This window comes from Aedes aegypti, chromosome 3, assembly GCF_002204515.2.
Source record: "Aedes aegypti strain LVP_AGWG chromosome 3, AaegL5.0 Primary Assembly, whole genome shotgun sequence".
Taxonomy (NCBI): domain Eukaryota; kingdom Metazoa; phylum Arthropoda; class Insecta; order Diptera; family Culicidae; genus Aedes; species Aedes aegypti.
In genome coordinates, this window is record NC_035109.1 from 288,632,101 (window position 1) to 288,657,581 (window position 25,481).

Sequence of the window (25,481 nt, forward strand, 5' to 3'; positions counted from 1 at the left end):
AGTTGGATGCCGAGGTCGGTCCAACGCTTCCGGTTCACTGGTGCAACGACAACCCAAAACTGGTGGTTTATCACGATCGATGCTAATCAGCATAGTCCTCTTTGGTGGAGCTAGCCTACTTCAGCAGAGAGTTCTCGACGTAGGATATCTCCCGACACCGTTAACGTAACGGGTTTGTTCCCGCTTCACTGCTGCTGCCCGGTGACATGCCGAGATCGATTCAGCGATTCCGGTTGGAGGATGGCTTCCGGTTCACTGGTAACCCGGCGACTTAAGCTGGTGTCTCGCTACGGAGTCCCCAACGGTGGATTTATTCTACTCCGACAAAGATTTCCCCTAAGGCGGAAGATCTTCCGATGCCGAGGTCGGTCCTGCGATTCCTGTGAAGGGAAACTTCCGGTACACAGGCGCCCAGCTACCATTTGGCGGTGCAACTACGCGATCTACTCAGCTAGTCCCCGTCGGTTGACTCAACCTATTCCGAAGCTGGCCGGGCAGATGCCGAGGCCGGTCCTGCGATTTCAGTGGAGGGAAACTTCCGATTCAGTGGAAGGCGCTACTCAGCTAGTCTCCGATGAAAGGAATTAGCCTACTCCGACGCGATATTGGCCGGTTAAGTGCTGGGGACGGTCCTGCAATTCCGGTTGGAAGATGACTCCCGGTTTGCAGGGGCCTAGACGACTTATTACCGATACTACGCTACGCCCGCTCTACTCGGTCTAGTCCCCGGCGGAGGATCTAGCCTACTCCGGTCGCGCCCGTTGGTCTCCTTCATATGCTCGCTTCACCTTGTCGAGTGCCGAGGTCGGTCCGACGATTCCGGCAGCCCTAACGACTCAGAGCCATGTGCAGTACGCTGCTTCTCTCGCCATCTTCGTTGTAACAACGACATCAGCTGGATGATTGTCCTGTATACCGTGTCCCATTTTTTTTCTTCAGCACGCATTCGTTGGACAATATTGTGCACATTAACGTCATTGTTGACGACGGATCTCATCTTGGCTCGCTCATGCTCGAAGCGCGGACATTCGACCACGTGTTCAGGGGTTTTTTTCAAAAACGCCTCACCCTGTGCATAACGGCAACCTTGCGTATCCAAACCAATTCAGGTATTTCTTGAAGCAGCCATGGCTAGACGAAAACGGCGTCAAGTGGAAATTCACTTCTCCGTGTTTTCTGTTCACCCACATCGACTGCAATCAAATGGGCTGCCCTCGATGATATCGTACGATACGCACTTGACACACGTACTGTTCAGCTGGGAGCGGTTCTTCTTCGTCTGCAGTGCTGTCACCCACACGGGGCCAGCGTGTTTGAATACTTAGATGTAGACACTCTCGCCAATAGTCGCTTCTTACTGCTGCTGATCGCTGAATTCATGGTCATGATCCGGGATATAGCTGATATCACATTCACGGCCCTCTCACATGCATAATCGACATGGCTGTTGAAGCTCAGTCGATCATCGATCATCAGTCCCAGGTGTCTGACTTCCCCTTTAAGTCGATGGTACACTGCCCAACCGAGATTCTCGCATGCTGCATCACAACTTATCATCACTTCGGTTTTATGATGGGCTAACACAAACTTCCTTACTCGCATCCATTCTTCCACGGTGTCTACTGCCTCAGTAGCAAGTATCTCTACCTCCTCTAGTGATTCGCCGATGACTACGAGCACCACGTCATCCGTGAAGCCGACGATCTTCACACCCCAGGGGAAGTTCAGCTTCAACACCCCGTCGTACATAGCGTTCCAGAGAGTCGGACCAAGAATAGAACTCTGTGGGACGCACGCCGTGATTGTTGTACACAATTTCCCAGCGTCTGTTTCGCAGATCAGTGTACGATTTTGAAAGAAGCTCCTAAAAATCTTACAAAGATACTCGGGGATCTCCAATCCGTGCAACGATTCGGCAATAGCAGCCCAACTGTCACTAATGAAAGCAGAGTGATCACTCCGCAGTACCGATCACCTCTCATGTTGCTTCAGCGCCGTCTCCATAGCTTCCACGACCGTTTAGATGGCATCTACGGTGGATCCCCAAGCAACCAATAGTTCGGATTTTACTTAAACAGTGAACTCAAAAGTTCACATCTAGTAGATATTGAGTTTCCAACTAACAGAACTTGATTCTCGATAAAGTAACTCGTGCACTTATAACCAACTAGAAAGTTCAGAACAAGTTCAAGTCGAACTTTTTTCCTACTTTATGGTGAATATCATTCTATTTAAGCAACTTAATTGAACTTTATGTGAACTGAAGTTCGGTTAAATACTTAAAAAGTAAGCTGCTTAAGCCAAAACATGCCCCTATTTGGTTGCTTGGGTCTACCTTTTCAAAAGCCGAACTGCATGTCAAACAAGCCGTTTTCTCCCTCCATGTATTTCGTAAGCCTGTTTAGGATTACTCGCTCCAGCACTTTGCCAACTGTATCCAGCAGACATATCGGTCTATATGCTGAAGGATCTCCAGGAGGCTTGCCCGGTTTCGGCAGCAGCACCACCTTTGGTCGCTTCCAAATTTCGGGGAAGTTACCCTCCTCGATACATTTTTACAGCACGATCCTGAACATATCCGGGTTTTCTTGGATTGCTGCTATCAGAGCTGCGTTGGGGATGCCATCTAGTACCGGAGCCTTCCTGGTTTTTAAGGCCACCGCGATTAGCTCATCGTTCGTTACCTGGACTACTTCTTCATCGTCATCCTGAGCTCCGTACGGTGTGGATGTCCAGCTTGTCAGATCGTGCCGCGGGAATAGCGCTTCAATGATAGTTTTCATCTTCTCCTGACACCAATCGTGTGGTACAGCTGGGGCCCTTAACTTCGTCATTGCAACTGTGTAGACCCACAGGTTTGAATTTCGACAGAGTTCCTTCAGGTAGGCTTTCCTGCTGAGCCTAATTTCCCTGTTAAGGGCAGAATCTATCGTCATGCACTTTTTTTTTTTGCATGTGTCTAGGAGTTTAAAAATCTTCAAAGGTCAGTCAGTTGTGTGTTTTGTTCATGCACACGCCAGTGTATAGATTTAGTTGGCGCTGTGTGGGATTCACTTGTGTGCCTACCCACTAAAAAAAACTCTCCTAGGATCCCTTTCACCTGACTACCCCTCCGGCACCAACTTGCAGTATTACTTCGAAGGAGAGGTGTTTTGTGCAGTTTGCACCGCTTTGTTAGTTTTCGACGTATTCTAGCATTGCCATGCTAAGCCCTTTGGTTTTGTTAATAGGAATGCTCTCGTTTTCCGCCATTCAGCGACTCATATTAACGTTCAACGCTCCGTCATCGTAATCATCGTCATTATCGAAACTTCAAAAGCAGTTTTTCTTTTCAAAATTGGAAATTATATTCAATTTTCAAAAACAGTTTTTCCGTTCAAAACCAAGAAAATTTACAGGAAAATGTGTTCACTGTGTTTTGGTTGGAGAATAGAATACAGTGAACACATTTTCCTGTAAATTTTCTCGATTTTGAACGAAAAAACTGTTTTTGAGAATTCCGAAATTAATGACTGATTCTGCCCCCTTGCTCATCATGCTAAGCCATTTGGCTCCTGTAAGTATTAATGCTCATGGGCTGCGTAGCCATGCGCTTAGTGTCACTAGACATTTAGCCGCATCGCGCTAAGGAGTGTGGGTTCGATTCCCGCTTCAGGCCGGAAAACTTTTCGTGAGGAATATTTTCCGACTGTACCACTGGACGTTGCATGCTAGTCCGTTGTCTAGTGTGGTGCTTCCTTCAAAGGGCAAAATTTCCACTGGGAGCATTATCGTGTCGGTATCAAATGGTGACATGCTATACTTTCGCCGCTCAACGATCCTGTTAGCATAACCTACTTTGTTTAACTGTCGCCATGTCTGTTTATCTATCTGTCTGTCACTCTCTCTTGCACAAGTGCTTGCATTAAAGTTGCATACAAGCACTGGATGCTTGCATGTAAGTACTGGTGATATAGTGTCAGCGTAGAAGATGGGGAATTTTAAAAGATGATTGACATGGGAAGTGAAGTAGAACGCGAAGAATGAGTGCCTCGCACTCTTTTCAGCAACAAAATCAAATTTAAGCACTAACACAGCGTGACAAAAATGACATTTTTGCGTGTCTCAAGGATCAAATTATGTGTCTCGAATAGATTTGGGGTTGCTGAATCTGGTGCCATTCTCAGAAATGTTCCAGCACGTCACAATTTTTAGCTACAGATCGCCAAAGTTGTATAAAACACTGGTTTTATTAATGTTTACATGAAATTAAAAGTACAATTTATCAAACTTTTTTGTAATCTAATGCACCAAACATGCAAAATAGAACTTGAACTTTCATTTCAGACATAATTTGATTGAAATTGCGCGATTAAATTTCGATTAAATTTATTTTTTCAACATGCTTGCAGTCTCCATACAAAATTCTTCGTTGCTTTTATATGGCAAAACACAACAATTCTCTAAACCTTCAAAAAATAACTTTTCCGTATCGAAAGTATTTCAAATGATAAGTATTGTGTGATAATGATAAGTATTGTTATACACATAAAGTTTGAATTCTGTGGCAAATTAAGCCAATATATTACCTTACAAGCTGGCAAACTTGCATGCAAGTTCGCGGAAATAGTCATTTTTTGCATTTTCAACAGTCCCCGAGCAGAAGCGAAGTTCTGACCATCAAATCGAGATATTGATTTGATTGACATAAGAGATAAAAGATCTGAAGATAACATCTAAATTTTATCCCTGGAACTTCTGAGCCATATCAAAATTTGATCTTTGCAGATCAAATGAATAGCTCGCTGATATTGGTTAGATCTTACAAAAGCTAAATATGATATGCTAATGATATTCTAGGAGTAAATTTTAGATATCATTTTCAGATCTTTTATCTCTTATATCTATCAAGTTAATATCACTTTTAGATGTCCATATCAAAATTAGCTATTGCTGAGCTTTTTTCACCTGCTCGGGTCGATATCTCAAAAACTAGACGTGCTATGATATTTCTGAAAACGGCAATGGATTCAGCAACCCTTAATTAAGTTAATAGCGGTATTTCTGTGCTGGAGACAAAAACGTGTTCCGCAGTGTAATTTAAGAATTCTCAATTGTATCAAAAGACACAACCTCAAAAAATTCGACAATACCCAGGTCATTTTGACAAATTTTACATTGACAAGAGAGAGATAGCTTTAGTCCTCGTCCTTGTCTTGCCTGTAGATGATCTGTCAAAATGACCTGTGTATTGCCCATTGCACGGTGACGTCATCAGAAAATCGCTCTCTTACTCTCCTTTTAGTAGTCTGAAAACAACGGTGCCAGTACCTGTCAAAATTGACAGGTACAGACACAGTTGTTTTCAAGTTTTGTTGAAGTACGAAATAGGGAGAATTTCCCGTTAAATGAACTATTGACAAACTCGATTCGTGGTACTTTGAAGAATAGTGTATTTGAACGCCACTTCATTCACATACCAACTCGTGTTAGTATACAATTCATGAACGCATGCATTGTGTCTTTAAAGCAATCAATTTGATAGAATATATTAGGTTTATAAAAGAACTCATTGGAGATTACTCCTGTAAAAATGCCTACAAGAATCCCTAGAGATTTTCCTTAAGGATTTTCTTTCGGATTCCTTAGGGTAATACTTGCTAGATTCCTGGAATAACTCGGAGGTTCTTCTTCTGTTTCTGTTCGGGATGAACCACTGCGACCAGTTTTCTTTGATCTTTTGTGGTATACCCGTGTCCTTTGTTTAGTGCATGTCGTTCTACTCCATTACTACAGTCATCTCTCCCTTACTCGATATTGAAGGGACCATCGAGTTAGGGAGGTATCGAGTTACAGAACACAAAAGCAGTGCAACTGCGTTCCAAGCGACCATCGAGTTAGCCATGAAAACCAACTTTTGCTATGGTTCTCTAACTCGATATCGAGATACGGAATATCGAGTAAGGGAGAGTTAACTGTATTGAGAAATAATTAAGTAGTCGTTTTTTATACAAATATCATTCTTTACCATTTTGCATAGAGCCTCTTTGGAAAAAGATACCGCTATTTATACCTTTTGGAGAAAACAGTTTGTCACCATTAAACTCTCAAAAGCGCGCCCCTTAATCAGGTTCGGCCACTAAGCTGGTTGAATGATACTGATTTTGACCATGCATCGGTACTCTAGCGTATCAAATTATTGCTTCTACTTAAAAGGTTCAAAGTCGTTTTTTGAAACTGTGAACAGGTTTCATCCCATGAAACATTTAGATTCCTTGAAACAAAAAGCTTATTTTAGAAGTTAAGAGGTCTGCTACTCCACTGATTCGGAATCGTTTCCCTCCTAGATATCGAAAGATAAATTCTTGAACTCGGAAAGAAATTGTCTCATGAGTTGAAACCAACCTCAGATGCTGATTGAGCCATTTTTTCACTTCGACCTCCTCATTATCTAGGACAAATAGGTGGGATTTAGTGCCTTGTTACTCTCTTATGCTCTTCCGACCCTACTTATAAGTATTCACAAGAACAGATACAACAAGAGTACAATATGGTAGATCTTACCCCGTAACGCACCTCGAAAAGGTGATTTACCCGCGTTACGGGCATAACTCGGAGGTTATTCCTGGAAAAAAATGCTGGTGAAATCTAAATTAGGCAATTCTTGGAGGAACTATATGTAATCCATATATCCCGTTCCATAAATTGGCTAGGCTGAAATAACCTATCAATCTACCAATAGAATCTTCAAACTCTCTCCAATCCCGAATTTCCTTAATCATTACTACGTTCAACTAGGTTCCCTTACTCAGTCAACTAAGACACGTTTCGGATTTCACTTTTCTCACTGTAGAAGACTGAAAAAGGGTACATAAGTTCTGTACAATGATCTTTTTGCGTGAAATTTGCGAATGATCTTTAGGTCGCTTGCCACACCCCACCCCTTAGTGAAAATCCTAGCTACTCCCATGCTTCCATTTAAACCCATATTATTCTAGACCGCCCACCTGGTTCTCGGGAGCAACCCGCACAAAAATAGCTTCCCAGCAGGGTCCGGGGGGAAAAACTTCTTGCATGAATCTTTCAAGTATGACTTATTTTCAAGAGAGCGGGACAGACAGTAGTGGAAGGAAAAGAAAGCCACGCGAAAGCCCACCATCCGACTTCGAGCATCGAGCTGAAAAGTTTGATTCATATTCTCACCGAGCGTCTTTCCTTCCCATTTCCCATTTCAGATGGATAGCGATATCTCGGCATACACCTACGAGCGAACCCTGATGATGGAACAGCGCAACCAGATGCTCCGGAAGTTGCGGCTCAACAAACGCGAAAAGGAGAATGTCGTAAGTATCTGCTTTCAGGATTTCTTCTGGCTTGCCGAAGAAGCAGCAAAATTTATTGTGAGAATATTCATCTTTTTTCTTTCTCTACATGTCGTGTTTTCTTTTTCCTTGGTTTGGTTTTCGACTCACACGCTCATTTGCTATCATATGTCATAATATATATGATAAATATTTCATCATCAACCAAAAATATTCACCGTCGTTAGCAAGATACTGGTGTGCAGGGTACGAAGAAAGGGTCTAAACAGATGCAGAAATAGCAGTTTGAATGACATTGGGTTTGATTGATAGAAACAAAGAGCAGCCAGAAATTGCAAAATAGTGTTGCATTTTGTAACATTCCTCAGATTTACACAATGAGATGAACGTTTACATCTGAGAGAGGAGAAATAATTTTACAGAGCAGTATTATACTCGTAGATGTCTATCTTTTAAGAAGTGTAAAACCTTCCAAAATGAACCCTAATTTTATTTTTTGCATAGCTTCGTAAGTATCTTTCTGATTGAATTTCAGAATTGAAGCTTTAAGTATATATTAATACTTAAAACTTCAATTCTGAAATTCAATCAGAAAGATTTAGATATATTTGGCTTTGAAGAGAACGATTATTTATTCGCTTCAACATGAACGTAATTTAGAACATCCTTTTTATACTAAGTACGAAATTTCGTTTTCTTCATCAAATTTCTTCTGTAATTTTAGCTAATTTTCATAATCGAAGACGAAAAAAATCGAAGTCGAACACGATAATTTCCAAGCAAAGTCTGATACCAAAGAATACCAGTTTATCAATTTCCAATGAAATTAAAGGTAAAAACTGCTGTTTACTCGGCCTTTATGAACAAAACGTTTTACTTTTACAAAACAACAATCTTCTTAAACAATGAAATTTCCATTTGCATAAATTCTATTTACGCGAAAATTTAAAGGTTGCTTTATTTTAAACAATACCAAACAAAGACCGCGTGAATAGCGGTTATTGCTTGCAATTTTATTGAGAATTACAAGATAGTTTAGTGTTTAAACTTCACTTGATTTTCTAAGGGTTAAAACTCGTTCGGCTGATGTTTTAATTATCTAGGAACCTTAAACCTGATTGGTTTAAGATTTTACCTCAAATATGGTTCAATCCAGTTCAAACGTCATTCAAACTAGTGAATCTGCCATTTCGCCCCAACCCTCTTGCACGCCAGTGTAAATTCCTCATCTGAACATAGTTCGAAAAAAAAACAAAAACAACTTATTCAACTCTACCTCCTATGCTCAGGCAAGCTGAGCCCGAAACAGAACAAAATTGGCTTAAAGTTTTTGCTGTATACTTCCGATAAAGAAAGGAAAAAGTATAATCCACTATATTTTTGCAACCAGAATGTTTCCTCCACATCCCAACAACACATGGCAGAAGAACACATCATATCAGAAATTGGCATCGACACGTCTCGGTACCTTTCCGAGTTTGTGGAGCGCCTGCTGGAACACGTGCACCAACAAATGATGGATTAACGGTGTAATTAAATGAAAAAACTTCTTCCATCGCATGTGGAGGCTTCTGGATGCAAAAAAAAACAGGAATCTTTCAGAAAACATCCATTTCGTCGGATTGCAAACTCTGTTAATTGGCTTTGAAGACTTCGACATTCCAAATCGGAAAAAAAAACTTCGGGAAACCAATTCCCCATTCGGATCGTCATGTTCGCCGCTCACCACCGCCATTATCACCGTTCTGTTCGCTCATCCTCATCTCGCAACATAAAACCGTTTCATCATGAAGTGTAAAAGTGTTAGCCAAGCATTCCAACCGTTCAACTAAAATGAAATCTTTTTCTCTGGAATCTTTTTCCCGTTTCTTCCCTTCTTTCCACTGTTTCTCTTTCTCTCTCTTATTTGCTCCCACAACTTTGTCCCGGAAACTGCACTTTCGCGTGTGAAACCCAACAATGTTGAACGTACGTAAAATTGCTTTTTGAACTAACAAACTGCCCCGTAGGTGGAAAATATAGTGGACTTTAATCAAGGTGCCGCCAACGGAGAGGATCGAACACCCCTGGTAAAGATAATTCCCATATCACTTCGCTCACGAACCGAAAAGCGAACCCATTCAGGGAGGGGTTTTCACTGTTTCAGAGAAAGAAAGGGGTTCAGAAGTTTACGGTTTTCCATGATTTTCTTTCATCACCTTTCAGTCGTTTAATTTGAACTTGTGTTTTCCTCTCCCGCTCGCCTCTCACGTTACTGCTAGAGTAGAGTCCCATTTGTGTTTTTAGCTCTGAAAGTCTTCTCTAGTTGTTTTGATTGCTGAGCACTTCAGTGTAATGAATGATCTCTTGTTAAAAGCCATTACCGAGTAATATGTTTGATGTTCGTGCTTCTCCACAGACCTGATTTTCCACAATCATCTGACCTTCCGCATCCGCACATCTTACCCATACCACAACTGTAGTTCGAATTGTCCACTGAAAATGAATCTGAAGGGTATAGTCAATAATGCTAGGATTCATGTGATCCAAATCAAGCTTTATATTCGTCGAATTGTAGGTTAATGGAGACGCATGATCATTTAATTTACTACCGAAAAAGGGTAATACGCATCGTATCCTCTTCTCTACGTATACGAATTCTTTCTGCCATTGGAAGATAGTATTCTACCGAAACCAATAAAATAACCATCCGTGCTGATATGAGCAATAAATTTGCTTCATTAGAGAAATTTAAGATCATGCACTTTGAAGAAACAAGGATTGCGCAAATCACGGTCAGTGTTTTCGAATTTGCTGGATTTAACTAGAACATATTGAACTCCATTGGGAGAATCAAGGCTTCCTTCAAAATCGCGAATAAATGAAACTGCTGCAGTACGCATCGTATCTTCGTGCTTTTCGTACACAAATTCTTTCTGGATTCTGAAGTTTTCAAAACCACTCAAGGTAATAAAAAAGTACTTTTCAGTGCTACTTTTGAATACTTTTTAATTTCGTTGGACCCGTTAGCGAAAGCTAACGGTAGTAATCCTTCTTGGACACCGTCTTGGAAAAAAAAACCTCTCGAAGGTCACGTCCTCTTTCGTTCATTCACTAAACAAGGTTGCAACTACAAACAAAAGGAAGGGTGAATCTGTGAATTCACAACTTCCTTCCAGAAAAGTGGGGTTTAAAACTCACCAAACGTGGCAAAAATGGAAGAAAGGACGTTTCTCCGGAATGCGAACTTTCTTCGAAGGGGGAAATGGATAATGTTGATAATTGCATCGAAATAAGCAATCAATTCGATGCTCTAGACAAATTTTCCGAACACCAAATCGAAGCAACCTCTAGCCCAGGCTCTTTGATAAGTGAGGAAGCAAAAAGTGCCGCCTGTCCTGGTCAGTTGTTCCGAATTTGGAGGATTTAGGCAGGAGATCTTCAACTCCATTAGGGGAATCAAGGTTTCCTTCCAAATTGCAAACAAAGGAGACTGTCGCATAATGCCGGAAACTCTTAATGATCGCGAACTTTTTATCAAATATCTTGAACAGAAGAAGCACATTTTTTCACTTATGACGACAAAACTGAACGTTTGTTCAATGTCGTCTTGAAAGGACTATAAGTAACCTGAAGAGATCAAAAATAGAATTAATGATTTACTTGGATTTCCTCCAGTACAAGTAATCATTATGAAAAAGAGATCCCAATCTGACATTGACCGGAAAGGGCTTTCTCAAGAATATTATTTAGTTCACTTTAATATAAACAGATCTAAATAATATTACCGCTTTAGAAAAAGCAAGACTTATACTACGTTCAGACTAAAGCTTTTTACGTAATATAGGCTCACTTGATATCAGATATCATACATCTATTTTTCACTGGAAATAACGAGTATGACATTTGATATCAAGTTAGCCTATATTACGTAATATCAGCTCTAGTCTGAACGTAGCATTATGTTCGATGTCCGTGTGACATGGGAACATTTCCAGAAACTTGAAGGAGTAACCGTTCGAATTTTTTTCATTTCGAAGGAAAATTCCGAAGCCCGAGATAACTCCTTTGTGAATGTTGTAACAGGTAACCACAGATCCTCCCCTTTGCTTCTTACGGTTAACCGTTCGAATTGTTTCAAATCAAATGCTTATGCAGCCGCAGGTAACTTTTATTGCGACTCTTCATCAAGCGAAAATCCCAACGGAAAATCATCAGAAAATGTACCTACTTATTATAAAAGCATAACTGTCCCATATTGATTTTCGAACCAACACCTTTTTTCGTCGCAACATTCATGTTTCAATATATACTATACTATGCATATAAAATATAACACACTTTATTTGAAAATGTGGAAAAATATGAATATAGTGTAGTCCCATATTGAAAAATAAAGGCATAACAGTCTCTATATGAACTTTCAACCTCAACAGCAGCTGCAAAACTTGATATTCGTTCAAGTTTATATTTTTTGCTGATCAAAATAAGCAAAATGAGTAATCTGAGCGTTGGTGCTAAATAAATTTGGAATGCAAAAATTTTCTGGAAAATTATAAAGATTTGTATGAGATAGCAAACTTGAGACTTTGAACGTTATTTTTTCAATGCCTACTTTTTCCATATGGGACAGTTATGCCTTTATGGGCAGTATAGTAATATGTCTTCAAGGATGGAAATCTAGTGATCATGACAAAATAAATGATGCATCTTCATCCAGCGATCAAAGCAACAACGATTAACCGTCGTCAAGCGATCACAACAAACCACGCTCTCCGAATAATGCATCGTGTTGCATGTGTGCTAGCGATAAATTGTTCGTGAATCAAAGTTCTATTATTTTGAAGATTTTTACAGTTTTACTTGTTGATTTAACTCCGGACGGTTTGTGATTTCGAAATCGTTCGGACATTGTTAGAGCGAAAAATAATAACGCGAATGCGGCATGATAAAAGTTGATCGCGACTTGTAACAACATCCGATAAACTCTTTGTTCCACGACAAACAATGCATCGGATGCTCCATAGCGTAAACGCGCAGCTATTCAGCATGACCAAGCTGAGGATCGTGGGTTCGAATCCCACCAGTCGAGGATCTTTTCGGTTTGGAAATTTACTCGACTTCCCAGGGCATAGAGTATCTTCGTACCTGCCACACGATATACACATGCAAAAATGGTCATTGGCATAGTAAGCTCTCAGTTAAAAACTGTGGAAGTGCTCATAAGAACACTAAGCTGAGAAGCAGGCTCTGTCCTAGTGGGAACGTAACGCCAGAAAGAAGAAGGATGCTCCATATATCCGTTCTACGCGCGCGTAGTGAGCTGTTGAAATCATGCTGCTGCAAGAACGACGGCCCTCTTAGACCGTTCAAATACTGTGTTTTTTGTCGCTAGAAACGATTTTTTTCCATCCTTGTATGTCTTCCTCTAATTTTGATTGATGTGATGTTCAAAACCAATTCCAAGTTGGTGTAAAATTTACTAATGAAATTGTTATTGGATTACGTTTCTCTAATGCCCAATAACGTTCTAAATAGGACGAACTGTTTAATTTTCTAACAGCTAATAACATACACACACTACCCGTCATAAATACGGACTCGCTTGAAAAAGTATTGCAACACTAAGCTGAATACTGAATCACCCTGAAAAGTTTGGAATCACCTAGAACATTTATGAATCTATAGCTCGAGATGCTGATGATCTATAATGGTGCGGTCTTCAGCAAAGTTGTTCAGCAGATCAAGGACATCCGGATAGCAAATAGTTTGGTTCGCAATTCCGCTGCTAGCTGGCGCTAGTGCACATGTAAAATTGACTATTTTAAGCATGTTCTATCTTGTGATCCACATGAGGTAGAAAGTTCGAGTCTTCAGCAAAGTTGTTAAGAAGGTCAAGGACTTCCGAAATGCGAACAGTTTGGTTCGTAATTTTGCCGCTAGGTGGCACATGTAAAATTGAGCGTTTTGAACTAGTTCCATCTTGCGATATGTTCGAGACTTCGCAAAGTTGTCCGGAAAGAAGACAGAAAATTTGATTCAAACCTTTGCGGCTAGTTGGCGCTAGTGAGCATGGAAAATTGAACATTTTAAGCAAGCTCTTTCTTGTAATCCACATGAGATAGAAAGTTGGAGTCTTCGGCAAAGTTTTTCAGGATGTCAAAGACATTCGAAAGGCAAACCATTTGGTTCGCAATTTTGCCGCTAGGAAGCACTAGTAAGCTCATTAATCAAACATGTCAAACAAAGTCTAGTTTGTGAACCAGATGAGATAGAATGTTCAAGTCTTTGGCAAAGTTGTTCGGAAAGTCTTGGGTATCCGAAAGGCAGACAGTTTTTGTGGAGTTCGGAATTGAAGTGGGCAAACGGGAGCCCCACCAAGAGATTAACATTCCACTCTGACGTTACTATAGGATTGAGGCGTCGAAGTTGTTCCATGCCTACTAGATCGTTTGATGTGCAATCCAATGCTACATTCTTCCAATAGGCATTTGGTTATCAGACATCATAATAGGGTTAGAAACCAAGATCCATAACAATGCTTATTCAGTGACACACAGTTTTATTTATGATTTTGCCGTCAGGTGGCGTTATTGATCATGTCTAAAAGTGTTTTTTATACTAATTCTATCTCATAATTTTAATAAGATAAAAGGAAGTGATTAGGGTCAGAATTATATCATATTCAAATAATTCAAATCTGATCCATTGTATATTCAAGTGTATCAGATCTGATTGATATTCTAGTAATTCAGGTATGATTGACTTCATGTGCGATTGATTTAGGCCTGACTTACATCATATTCAAACTCGTCAAGTGGTTATGCTTCATATTCAAAAGGTTCAGGATAGATTGACCTTATATTCTATTGATTCATGTTCGATTCACTTCATATTCAAGTGGTTAAGGTTTGTTTCTCTCCACATCCAAAGAAAATCATGTCAGATTCACTGTATGTTCAAGTGACTCAGGGCTGATTTTCTTCAAATTAAAGTTATTCAGGTTTGGTTTGCTCCATATTCAAGTGATTCACGTCAGATTCACTTCATTTTCAAGTGATTTAGGTTGGATTTCCTTTGGGCTTGTCATAAACCACATGGTCATTTTTTTTTTTTTTTTTTCATTTTAAAACATTTGCAAATCATAAGGATCTCGAGATATAGAAATGTGTATTTACCTGTTCTGAAGTGATGCTAAACTTTTAAGGGTATAATTCAATATTCAACTAAGTGTTGCAATACTTTTTTTAGTGAGTTCGTATTTATGACGGGTAGTGTATAGCAGTCATTACTGAAATTTAGTTGAAACTTGGATCCAATCTCAAAAGAGAACGGGGCGATCCAAAGTTTTTTGTTTATCGTAATGATCGACTTTATGGACCATGAGAGAGTGTTGCTATCATCATTAAAGGCGTATAGAACAACAACTATGTTCTTTGGCTATTTCTGCTGAAACACAGCTTGGTAAATATACTTGGTAAATATACTTTCATAGCTGCCTATTTGCCTTTTCAATGCACTGGACTGCAAATTAGCTCGCTTCAAACTGACTTGCGGAAATTGACTCGAAATAAGTCAAATATTTTGTCATAGGTGACTTTAACGTCAGGGTATAATTCGCAAAGCGATTAATACGACAGAATTTTATTCGATAGATGCTCTTCAAGATATTTCTCAATTAAATACCCTGATAGCTCTTCTTGTTTTCTTCTTCTAGAAACTCTCCTATGATTGATTTGGTCTTAACTGAATCTAGTCACTTCTGTAGTCAATTGATTACTCACGCTGATTTTGATTATGATCATGTCCCTGTTACATTCCAAATATCCCATGAAGCGATTCTCAATCCTATCAGCTCCACTTTCAGTACTTTTTCCGGACTGGAATACATATGAAACATACATCAATAGTAATCTTGTTGTTAACATTTCTTTGCAAACAAAACTTGATATTGACAATGCTTTCGAAAGTTCAACTAATTCCATTGTTGAAGCCAGGGGCATTGCAATACCAAAATGTGAAGTAAAATTTTAATCCGTGATAATGGACGATGATCTCAAACTCTTGATCCGTCTTAAAAACGTGAGAAGAAGGTTATTTCAACGCACTCGCGATCCTGCTATGAAAATTATATGGCAGGAACTGCAGAAAAAAATTAAAAAACGATTTTCACGATTAAGAACCAAAAAAATTGAAAATAAAATTTCTCAATTGGACCCTGGCTCTAAGCCCTTTTGGAACTTATCTAAAATTTTGAAAAAACCTCAGAAGCCAATACCAGCATTGAAGGACGAAAAAACATATTAATAACTAATTGAGGATAAGCTCAGAAACTTGCTATGCAGTTTGAAAGCGCGCACAATTTTAATTTAGGACTTACTAGTCTAATAGAAAATCAAGTTACTCAGGACTTCCAAACATTCTCATTCAAGAGAACGTTTTCGAAAATTCTTGGCAGACTGATCTGAAAGAAGTGACAACTATTATTAAAAAAAAAAATCAAAAATATGAAAGCTCTTGGCGATGATGAAATTTTCTACATCCTCATCATGAAAATTCCAGAAAGTAGCTTATCATTCTTAGTTTATATATTTAACAAATATTTTCAGTTGGCATGTTTTCCCGACAAATGGAAAGGTTGTAACAATTTTAAAACCCGACAAAAATCCTGCAGAAGCTTCTAGCTATTATTATATCAGCTTGTTTTCCTCCATCAGTAAACTTTTTGAAAATGCCATTTTAAACAAAATGATGGTCTGCATCAACGAAAATTTAATTTTTGCCAATGAATATTTCGGATTTCGACATAGACATCCGACAACTCATCAACTTTTACGTGTAATAAATTTTATTTGTTCCAAGAAATCTGAAGGCTATTCTACTTGTCTTGCTCTTCTAGACATGGAAATAGTATTCGACAGTGTTTGGCATGAAAGCTTGATTGTAAAATTAAAAAAAACTTTAATTTTCCAACATAAATTGTTAGAATAATCCAAAGTTATCTGTCAAATCGTACACTCCAGGTTAATTATCAGAACTCCAAGTCTGAAAGACTTCCTGTAAGAGCTGGTGTTCCTCAAGGCAGAATTTTGGTCCCAATATTATACAATGGTTTCATATATGACTTACCTGAGTTACCTCAGGGATGTCAAAAATCTTTGTTTGCGGATAACACAGGCCTCTCCGATGGACGAAGCCTGCGTGTCATCTATAGTATATTGCAAAAAAGTTTGGATATTTTTGAAAACGTTAAACGTCTTTCATCTTGTCATTACTGTATAATATAGAGGGGCAGTATTAGATGAAATCCCTCTCCCATGCGTAACCATGCGTCTCCATTAGTATATTCACATCACACGTAGAAATATAAATCAGAAAGCAAAGTGAATTCCATGATTCAAAGTCAACTCTCTCCAGTGTATCATAGAAGGATAGTTCATAATAAGCTCATTTCAAACGATAGTCTAGTCACTCCCCTATCAGTCATCCTCCTGGAACACCATCAATCCCCCATATACCGACCACCTCCTACTCCTACACTACCAACACGATACATCATAAAAGCTTATCGTTCATACACCAGGGCGTGCTTCCAGCAACTCTTGGCAAAAGCTTGTACCATTTCATAGCAGCATATCGATCAAGCTGTTTCGATTACACACGCGTTCAGTCTTCACTCCATCACCAGCTTTCTCCACCATCATCGGCTTCATTATCATCATCAGCATCATTACCCCAACAACAGTACGTCGTCTTCATTGTCGTCGTTGTCGTCTAGTTGCGAGCCAATACACAATCTTCTTACAGGAAAAAAGCGACTCACCTCTGATATTATTAAAGCAGATTTTCTGCCTTTATGAGCTGGGCGGACTCACTTCTACAACAGGGTGGTTTAAATAACAAAAAAGTTTGTAAATACCTGTGTCTGTGTTACATTCTTTATGATTAAAATAGGTTACCGTCAAAGTTTTAGCTATTCTTGTGGTGATTTCATGGTGATCAGAAGACGTTAAATAATGATATGAAGGAATAAAACCATACTACAAACACCACCCAATTATTATGGACATGTTGATTGTTTCACTCTCTTCAGCAACTTTCTTTTTTTGTTGTTTGAGATGTTAAGTACATCAAATTTGTATCATTTTTCTAAGTGTTTTCGTAGAAATTTTCATAATATAACAAACTACAGCGTCCCTGGGCCTTCTTCAAATCACCATCGAAATGGCAGACATTTTGAATGAACTCTATTTTCACAATAAAGATTATAATGAAGATATTGGAGATGTTATTATCAAGCTTCCAAGTTATTTTAACCACCCTACTCCTCAAACTTGTACTACATAAAGGAGGACTGCATGTTGTAGCAAACCGAAAACCGAGCAGTATTAGAGCCGCAGCACGTTTCGCTGTTCGCACGCTCAAGATCCTACATCAAGTACATGTTCCATGTCAGTGTATTTATGTTCTGCCCATGTTGTGCATGACAATGTCATCGTTCTTCATATTCCTCAACACCTTCACCCAGCTTTACCACCTGCCTCTTTCTTAGCTCTGTTGTAGAACATCACCTTCTGTATATTCATTAGAAGTCATGCCAAGCTAGCTCATAAGTGTATTGACGGTGCTCTCAAGGCCGTTACTATCATAATAAAAATCTTTATCAATTTTGAACCAAGTTTTGACGGTATGTGCCTTCTGATAATCAATGTAAATGAAAACTCTTTAAATGTCTCGTAATTCTTTTGAACTCCTGGACTTATGTCTTCAAAAGGGCATATTAACTCCAAAACAGGCCCTACAATATATTCGAAATTTACCAAGACATGCAGTTTAGCTATAGAAAACGATTGATGAGCACAGATTTGATGGAGATTTTTTGTGAATATAACGGTCTGGGGACCAACGCCGCTTTTTTTTTGTCAATCAAAGATCCCCTATCGAGAAGATAGGTACACAGAAGGTTTTGAGCGGTTCCACGCGAAATCGTCCATAAAATGCTGAAATCTGACATGTACCATTCCGATTTGGATGAAACTGCGCAGATGTATTAAGTATATGAGACGAAAATTATCTCATATAATTGGGGATCGTTTAGAATCGAGAGTAACTTCTGATAAGGGCGTATGTATTTTTGGCACCACCATTTAAAAAAAAATTGTACCTCGGAAACCGTTTGTTATAGAGAAATAGTGTCTGAGGGGGGATGGTAGACAATCAAATAGGCTTTGTAAAAAAAATATACACTGAAAAAAAATACTTTTATTTTCATGAAAAAATCGAAATTAAACCTTAAAACACAAATTTCAAAAAATAGGTATCTTCGATTTTTTTCAATTTTTTTCTGTAAAATTTCAATGTAAAATCAGATGTTTTAAGCACAGTTTCAACATGGTCTTCTTCTCTTCTTTTCTGGCGTTACGTCCCCACTGGGACAGAGCCTGCTTCTCAGCTTAGTGTTCTTATGAGCACTTCCACAGTTATTAACTGAGAGCTTACTATGCCAATGACCATTTTTGCATGCGTATATCGTGTGGCAGGTACGAAGATACTCTATGCCCTGGGAAGTCGAGAAAATTTCCAACCCGAAAAGATCCTCGACCGGTGGAATTCGAACCCACGACCCTCAGCTTGGTCTTGCTGAATAGCTGCGCATTTACCGCTACGGCTATTTGGGCCCCAACATGGTGCAATCTATATAAATAAAAATGGAATGGTGTTTGTATATCACGAAATGGCTTATGAACGGGTAAACGGATTTGAATGATAATTTCTCCGTTTTGTTCGTCAAGGGTTCCGACGTGTTTGCGTGTATAAAAGTCCCAGGATATTTACCGGGAAAGTCGGAAAATTGAGCGTGAAGGGGAGTGTTATTTTGTATGAGACGATTCATGGCGTTTTTCAACAGCCTACTTGATGGCAAGACGAAGTTTGCCGGGACCACTAGTCTAAAATAAAAAAAAAAGTTTTTCTAAGAGCAACTTTTGGTGCATTTCTGAAAATTCAATTTCTGGCCGTAGAAAAGACGTTTTGATGCTGTAATATGATTCTTCATCACCCGCCTATTCCGGGACAAAAAGCGCCGCCTGGAAGAAGCGGAATGTGAAGAAATGGAACAGCTGCATCGTTCACAAGAAACGCGAAAGTTCTACGAGAAGCTTAACGCATCCCGAAAAGGCTTCGTGCCGCGAGCCGAAATGTGTAGGGATAAGGACGGAAGCATCTTGACGGACGGACGTGAGGTGATTGAAAGGTGGAGGCAGCACTACGATGAACACCTGAATGGCACGGAGAACACAGGCGCCGAGGGTCACGACAGCGGAGGAAGTGGCTACGTCAGCACGGCGGATGAAGGAAACCAACCTGCCCCCACATTGAGGGAAGTTAAGGATGCCATCAACCAGCTCAAGAATAACAAGGCCGCTGGTAAGGATGGTATTGGAGCTGAACTTATCAAAATGGGCCCGGAGAGGTTGGCAGCCTGTCTGCACCGGCTGATTGTCAGAATCTGGGAAACGGAACAGCTGCCGGAGGAGTGGAAGCAAGGGGTCATATGCCCCATCTACAAGAAGGGCGACAAACTGGAATGTGAAAACTATCGTGCGATCACTATCCTGAATGCCGCCTACAAAGTGCTATCCCAGATTATCTTCCGTCGTCTATCACCAATAACAAATGAGTTTGTGGGAAGTTATCAAGCTGGTTTCATCAACGGCCGCTCGACAACGGACCAAATCTTCACTGTACGGCAAATCCTCCAGAAATGCCGTGAATACCAAGTCCCAACGCATCACTTGTTCATCGATTTCAAAGCGGCTTATGATAGCATCGACCGCGAAGAGCTATGGAAAATAATGGACGAGTACAGCTTTCCCGGGAAGCTCACAAGACTAATAAGAGCAACGATGGACGGTGTGCAGAATAGCGTGAAGATTTCGGGTGAACATTCCAGTTCGTTCGAATCCCGCCGGGGACTTCGACAGGGTGATGGACTTTCGTGCCTGCTGTTCAACATCGCGCTAGAAGGTGTCATGCGGAGAGCCGGGTTCAATAACCGAGGTACGATTTTCACAAGATCCAGCCAATTTGTTTGCTTCGCGGATGATATGGATATTGTCGGCAGAACATTTGGAACGGTGGCAGACCTGTACACCCGCCTCAAACGTGAAGCGACAAAAGTCGGCCTGATGGTGAATGCGTCAAAAACAAAGTACATGCTGATAGGCGGAACCGAGCGCGACAGAGCCCGCCTGGGAAGCAGTGTTACGATAGACGGGGATACTTTTGAGGTGGTTGATGAGTTCGTCTACCTCGGATCCTTGTTAACGGCTGATAACAACGTTAGTCGTGAAATACGGAGACGCATCATCAGTGGAAGTCGCGCCTACTATGGGCTCCAGAAGAAGCTGCGGTCGAGAAAGATTCACCCTCGCACCAAATGTACCATGTACAAAACGCTTATAAGACCGGTGGTCCTCTATGGACATGAAGCATGGACCATGCTGGAAGAGGACCTGCAAGCACTTGGAGTGTTCGAACGAAGGGTGCTTAGGACGATCTTTGGCGGAGTACAGGAAAACGGTGTGTGGCGGCGGAGAATGAACCACGAGCTCGCTAGGCTCTTCGGCGAACCCAGTATCCAGAAGGTTGCGAAAGCCGGAAGGGTGCGCTGGGCAGGGCATGTTGCAAGACTACCGGACAACAATCCTGCAAAGATGGTGTTTGCGTCGAATCCGGTTGGCACAAGAAGGCGAGGAGCACAGCGAGCGAGGTGGCTTGATCAGGTGCAACAAGATCTGGAGAACGTGGGCCAAAATCGAAGTTGGAGAGACACAGCCATGGACCGAGTAAATTGGCGTAACATCGTTAACGAGGTTTTATCAAATTAATTGATGTAATACCAACTAAATAAATAATAAATGATTCTTCATCCAAAACAATTCAAAATGCTTATAACAATGATCTTCCTAAAACTAGCCGTTTTCTAGATATTTAGGATTCCATTATATTAATATCATAAAACCTTAGAAAATACGCCCGTTTCATAAGTTACTCCTGATGCTCCACCAACAATGTTATGTTTAACTCTTTCCACATTAATATCCCATGTTTTAAGGGCAGTTTCAACATGGTGCAATTTAAAATAAAAAAAAATTTCCAACAATTTTTTTTTTTTTTTTTGATAACGGTTGATTCGCACTCGACGCAGGTTGGTCCTCACGATTGTTGATTTTCGGATTAAAACGATACACAGACACACGGCATGAGCCGCAAATCTTCAACGACGTATTAAGAGGAACTTCACATTGCATGGCAACTAGTTTTTGAATCATTTCTTCGGTTAAAAAACGTTTCGATGATGAAAATTTTTTGTTACTCTTCGGGAACGGTCTACAGCACTTGTACACTTTTGTGAGATCCATTTTGCTCTAATATTGAACGTTAACTGTTTATCTGTTTAACTGTTAATCGCTTCTATATGCTATAACTAGGTACCTAGTGTAGGGAATATTTGTACGGTCATGATTTGCCAGCATGGCCAGGTATACGCTTGTACGGGTAAGCAAAATGGGAGGTACTTCGAGTAAGAGAAAATTGAGAGTGGGTAGATAGAAAAGTTCGATAGAACCCGCTATAAAAGAATAAGTGCGCTGAAGACACCAACAAGGTTTGATGCAGGATCGCACTTTTATTTACATTCTCGCACTTATGAAAACTGACTGCGCAGTCCAGTGGTGAACGAAATACCCAATAATGTGGGAAGAGATTAATGTAACATTGTTGATGGAGCATCTGGAATAATGCAAGAAACAAGCGTATTTTCTTAAGTTTTATGATATTATTATAATTCAATCCCAAATATCTTGAAGCGATTACTTATAGGAAGATCATTGATATTAGAATTTTGAATTGTTTTTGGATAAAGAATCATATTGCAGCATCAAAACGCCTTTTCTATAACCAGAAATTGAATTTTCAGAAATACACCAAAAGTTGCCCTTAGAAAAACTTTTTTTATTTAAAATTGCACCATGTTGAAACTGCCCTCAAAACATGGGATATTAATGTGGAAAGAGATAAACGTAACATTGTTGGTGGAGCATCTGGAGTAACTTATGAAACGGGCGTATTTTCTTATGTTTTATGATATTAATATAATTGAATCCTAAATACTAATTTTAAGAAGATCATTGTCATTAGCATTTTGAATTGTTTTTGGGTGAAGAATCATATTACAGCATCAAAACGTCTTTTCTACGGCCAGAAATTGAATTTTCAGAAATGCACCAAAAGTTGCTCTTAGAAAAACTTTTTTATTTTAGATTGCACCATGTTGAAACTGTGCTTAAAACATCTGGTTTTACATAGAAATTTTACAGAAAAAAATTGAAAAAAAAATCGAAGATACCTATTTTTTGCAATTTGTATTTTAAGGTTTAATTTCGATTTTTTCATGAAAATAAAAGTATTTTTTTTTCAGTGTATATTTTTTTACAAAGCCTATTTGATTGTCTACCATCCCTCCTCAGACACTTTTTCTCTATAACAAACGGTTTCCGAGGTACATTTTTTTTTAAATGGTGATGCTAAAAATACTTACGCCCTTATCAGAAGTTACTCTTGATTTTAAATGGTCTCTCCACCAGTGGAAAAAAACTTATTCTATTATATCGAAACTATGTGCAAAATTCCATTTGAATCCAAGGTAGTCGAGTTTCATCGTTTACCGATTTGGCGTGGAACCGCTCTTTTCGCTAACACAACCAAGCCTCTTCAAACGTATGTATGGTGAACAGGTCCAGAACGACTCGTCCCCCGCTGTCTTTTTATCTTTGAACCAGTGTAGATAACAAAAGGACACAACTGCAGCTGATGTTGCTTTCCAACCTGTCACAATCGCTCGCAAATGCCAGTAGAATAACATCGCGTGCTAAAATAGGACAGGTGCATTGCTTTAATTAAAACTTACGGACAATCCTTCCGGAATTGAGTTGCGCTGGCAACTCCATCATCACTCCTCCCGTGACTAAATGCTTCAATTATCGCTCTACGGTTGTCGCCGTCACCGTACGTAACACACGTGTTTGCCTTCTGCCGTCACTTTTAAGTTGATGCCAGTGTGAATTCTTAATGGATGCCATGACCTTGCTCATTTTGCAATTTTCCATTTTTTTTTTCGTTTTTTCCACAGAACTCTAAAGAAGAAGAACTCAAGGAATTCGTTTTCAGTACGGTAATCATCTCCCATATGCTTTGGTGCGTGTCGCACCGTTAGTCTTAATTTCGCTAGAGGGCTGCGTGTATATTCTCAGCAACAATATTAATATTATAGCAATCGATGGTAACATAGGGAAATCTTGGCGCAGTGTTTCTCAATCAAGGGGTTTGTAAAAATGTAGAATTGAAAATCAGGGTACACTTTAAAAAAAACTATCTCGGGCGAAATACAAAAACTAACTCAGGGCATGGACTTCGAACATATGATTGATTTTTTAAAAGATTTTCTATAGCACCTTGAAAAACTTCGTGGGTAATTCTTGGAGTACACCAAAAATAAAGGCTTTTGTCAAAGATCTCATTGTAGGTTTTATCCAGGTCTTGCGATTATTCCAAAAAATCATAAATTGTAGAGATCTAGAAATTCTTCGAAAAAATCAGAGGGAGTTGTGTACAAGACACGACCGCATGACGTTAACTACGCCAAGTAATTTTCTGCATTTGAATTTTAGTCGATTGTCATAGTTGCAGCCTTCAAAGTTCAAACTCTAACATAATATCGTGACCGTCGCAACATTTTAGATTTTAAATTGACACCCAGAATATTGCCGTAAAACGTAGTTAACGTCAAAAGAAGAATGAGCGAAAAAGCAGAAATTGGTAATTATTAGTATTCAAAATCTTACATAATTTCGTGACGGTCGCAACATTTTAGATTTTCAATTGACACCCAGAATATTGCCGTAAAACGTAGTTAACGTCAAAAGAAGAATGAGCGAAGAAGCAGAAATTGGTCTGCTTTTATAGTGTGCTTTCTAACCCACGTGTTTGAACGTGTTTGGTTGCGTAAGAAAGGGGTCGACATTTTCCCAATTTTCGACAGTCTATCGTCAAAAATCAAAAATTTTCTCCATTTGAGTAAAATTTTGTATAAATTCCCGACCGATTGGTGGGAAAATATTGAAAATCTACCGATAAATGGCTGAATTATTAGTATTCAAAATCTTGCATAATATCGTGACGGCCGCAACATTTTGGATTTTCAATTGTAACCCAGTATATTGCCGTAAGACGTAGTTAACGTCAAAAATGTTTAGGCATAACTTATTAAGTTTTTGGTGGAATTATACTAGGAATACTTCAGCGATCATTTCAAGAAAACTTCAAAAAATTATTTAAGAGTTCCTATCAAAATCTCATTTCTTCTTGATTGACTTCCGTTGGTTCACCTAAATAATTTTAGTATTTTTTATTAATTTTTTTTTGCATTGCTGACATTATCTCCACCAACAATTCTCCGTGCAATTTTCAGAAATTTCTTCAAAAATTCATCCGGTTGTATCGCTGACAACAACACCAAGAGTTTGTTTTAAGGAGTTTCCAAATAGTTCCTTCATCCATTCCCACTGGAACTCTCCCAGATGTTTTCCCAATGATTGCTGAAAACATTTTTAAGTTTTTAATGGTAAACTCGACTTAGGAGGTAAACTCTTTCAGGAGTTTCATTGAAACGCATATGAGATATTCTTCCAAAAACGTCTTCAGCATTCATTCCAAGAATTTGTTAAGAATTAAGTCTGATATCCAACTGAGGACATCGGTCAGCATAGCTCTATAAGTTCACCAAGTAATTCCTTCATTTGGTTTCCCCAAGTATTCCTTCCTTATTTTTATATAGGCATTCGAAAGATATCCTAGCGGTTTTTCCAAAAACTCTTTCACGCCATGAAAAATTGCGCTGAATATTTTATGAGAGTCGTCCTAATATTTTCCCAGGCAATTGAATTCTACCAGAACTATCGTCAGGCATTATTCCTTTGACCGAAACATGCAGATTTTTTTACAGAAATTCCTTAGCACTTTAAACTTAGTGATTGGATTTCGATCCGAATAAGTCGATCGAACCATATTCAGAGAGTGAACCATAATAGTTCTCGTCGTGACACATTGCAATAGGAGAGCCCTATGAATGTTGATATTCAC

At 39.4% G+C, this 25,481-nt stretch overlaps 1 protein-coding gene across 14 annotated transcripts in view; it reads left to right on the plus strand.

The window, feature by feature from the left end:
* LOC5575390 (solute carrier family 12 member 4) overlaps positions 1-25,481 on the plus strand; it is a 791,918-nt gene that overhangs the window by 749,608 nt on the left and 16,829 nt on the right. For 8 of the 14 annotated variants that reach the window (XM_021849571.1, XM_021849567.1, XM_021849570.1 and 5 more), the window contains 3 exons: positions 7,215-7,322; positions 9,311-9,370; positions 23,473-23,514. In XM_021849571.1, coding sequence (XP_021705263.1) covers positions 7,215-7,322; positions 9,311-9,370; positions 23,473-23,514 — 210 coding nt within the window. The remainder of the gene's footprint in view (positions 1-7,214; positions 7,323-9,310; positions 9,371-23,472; positions 23,515-25,481) is intronic. The other 6 variants (XM_021849576.1, XM_021849574.1, XM_021849575.1 and 3 more) reach the window with 3 other exon arrangements.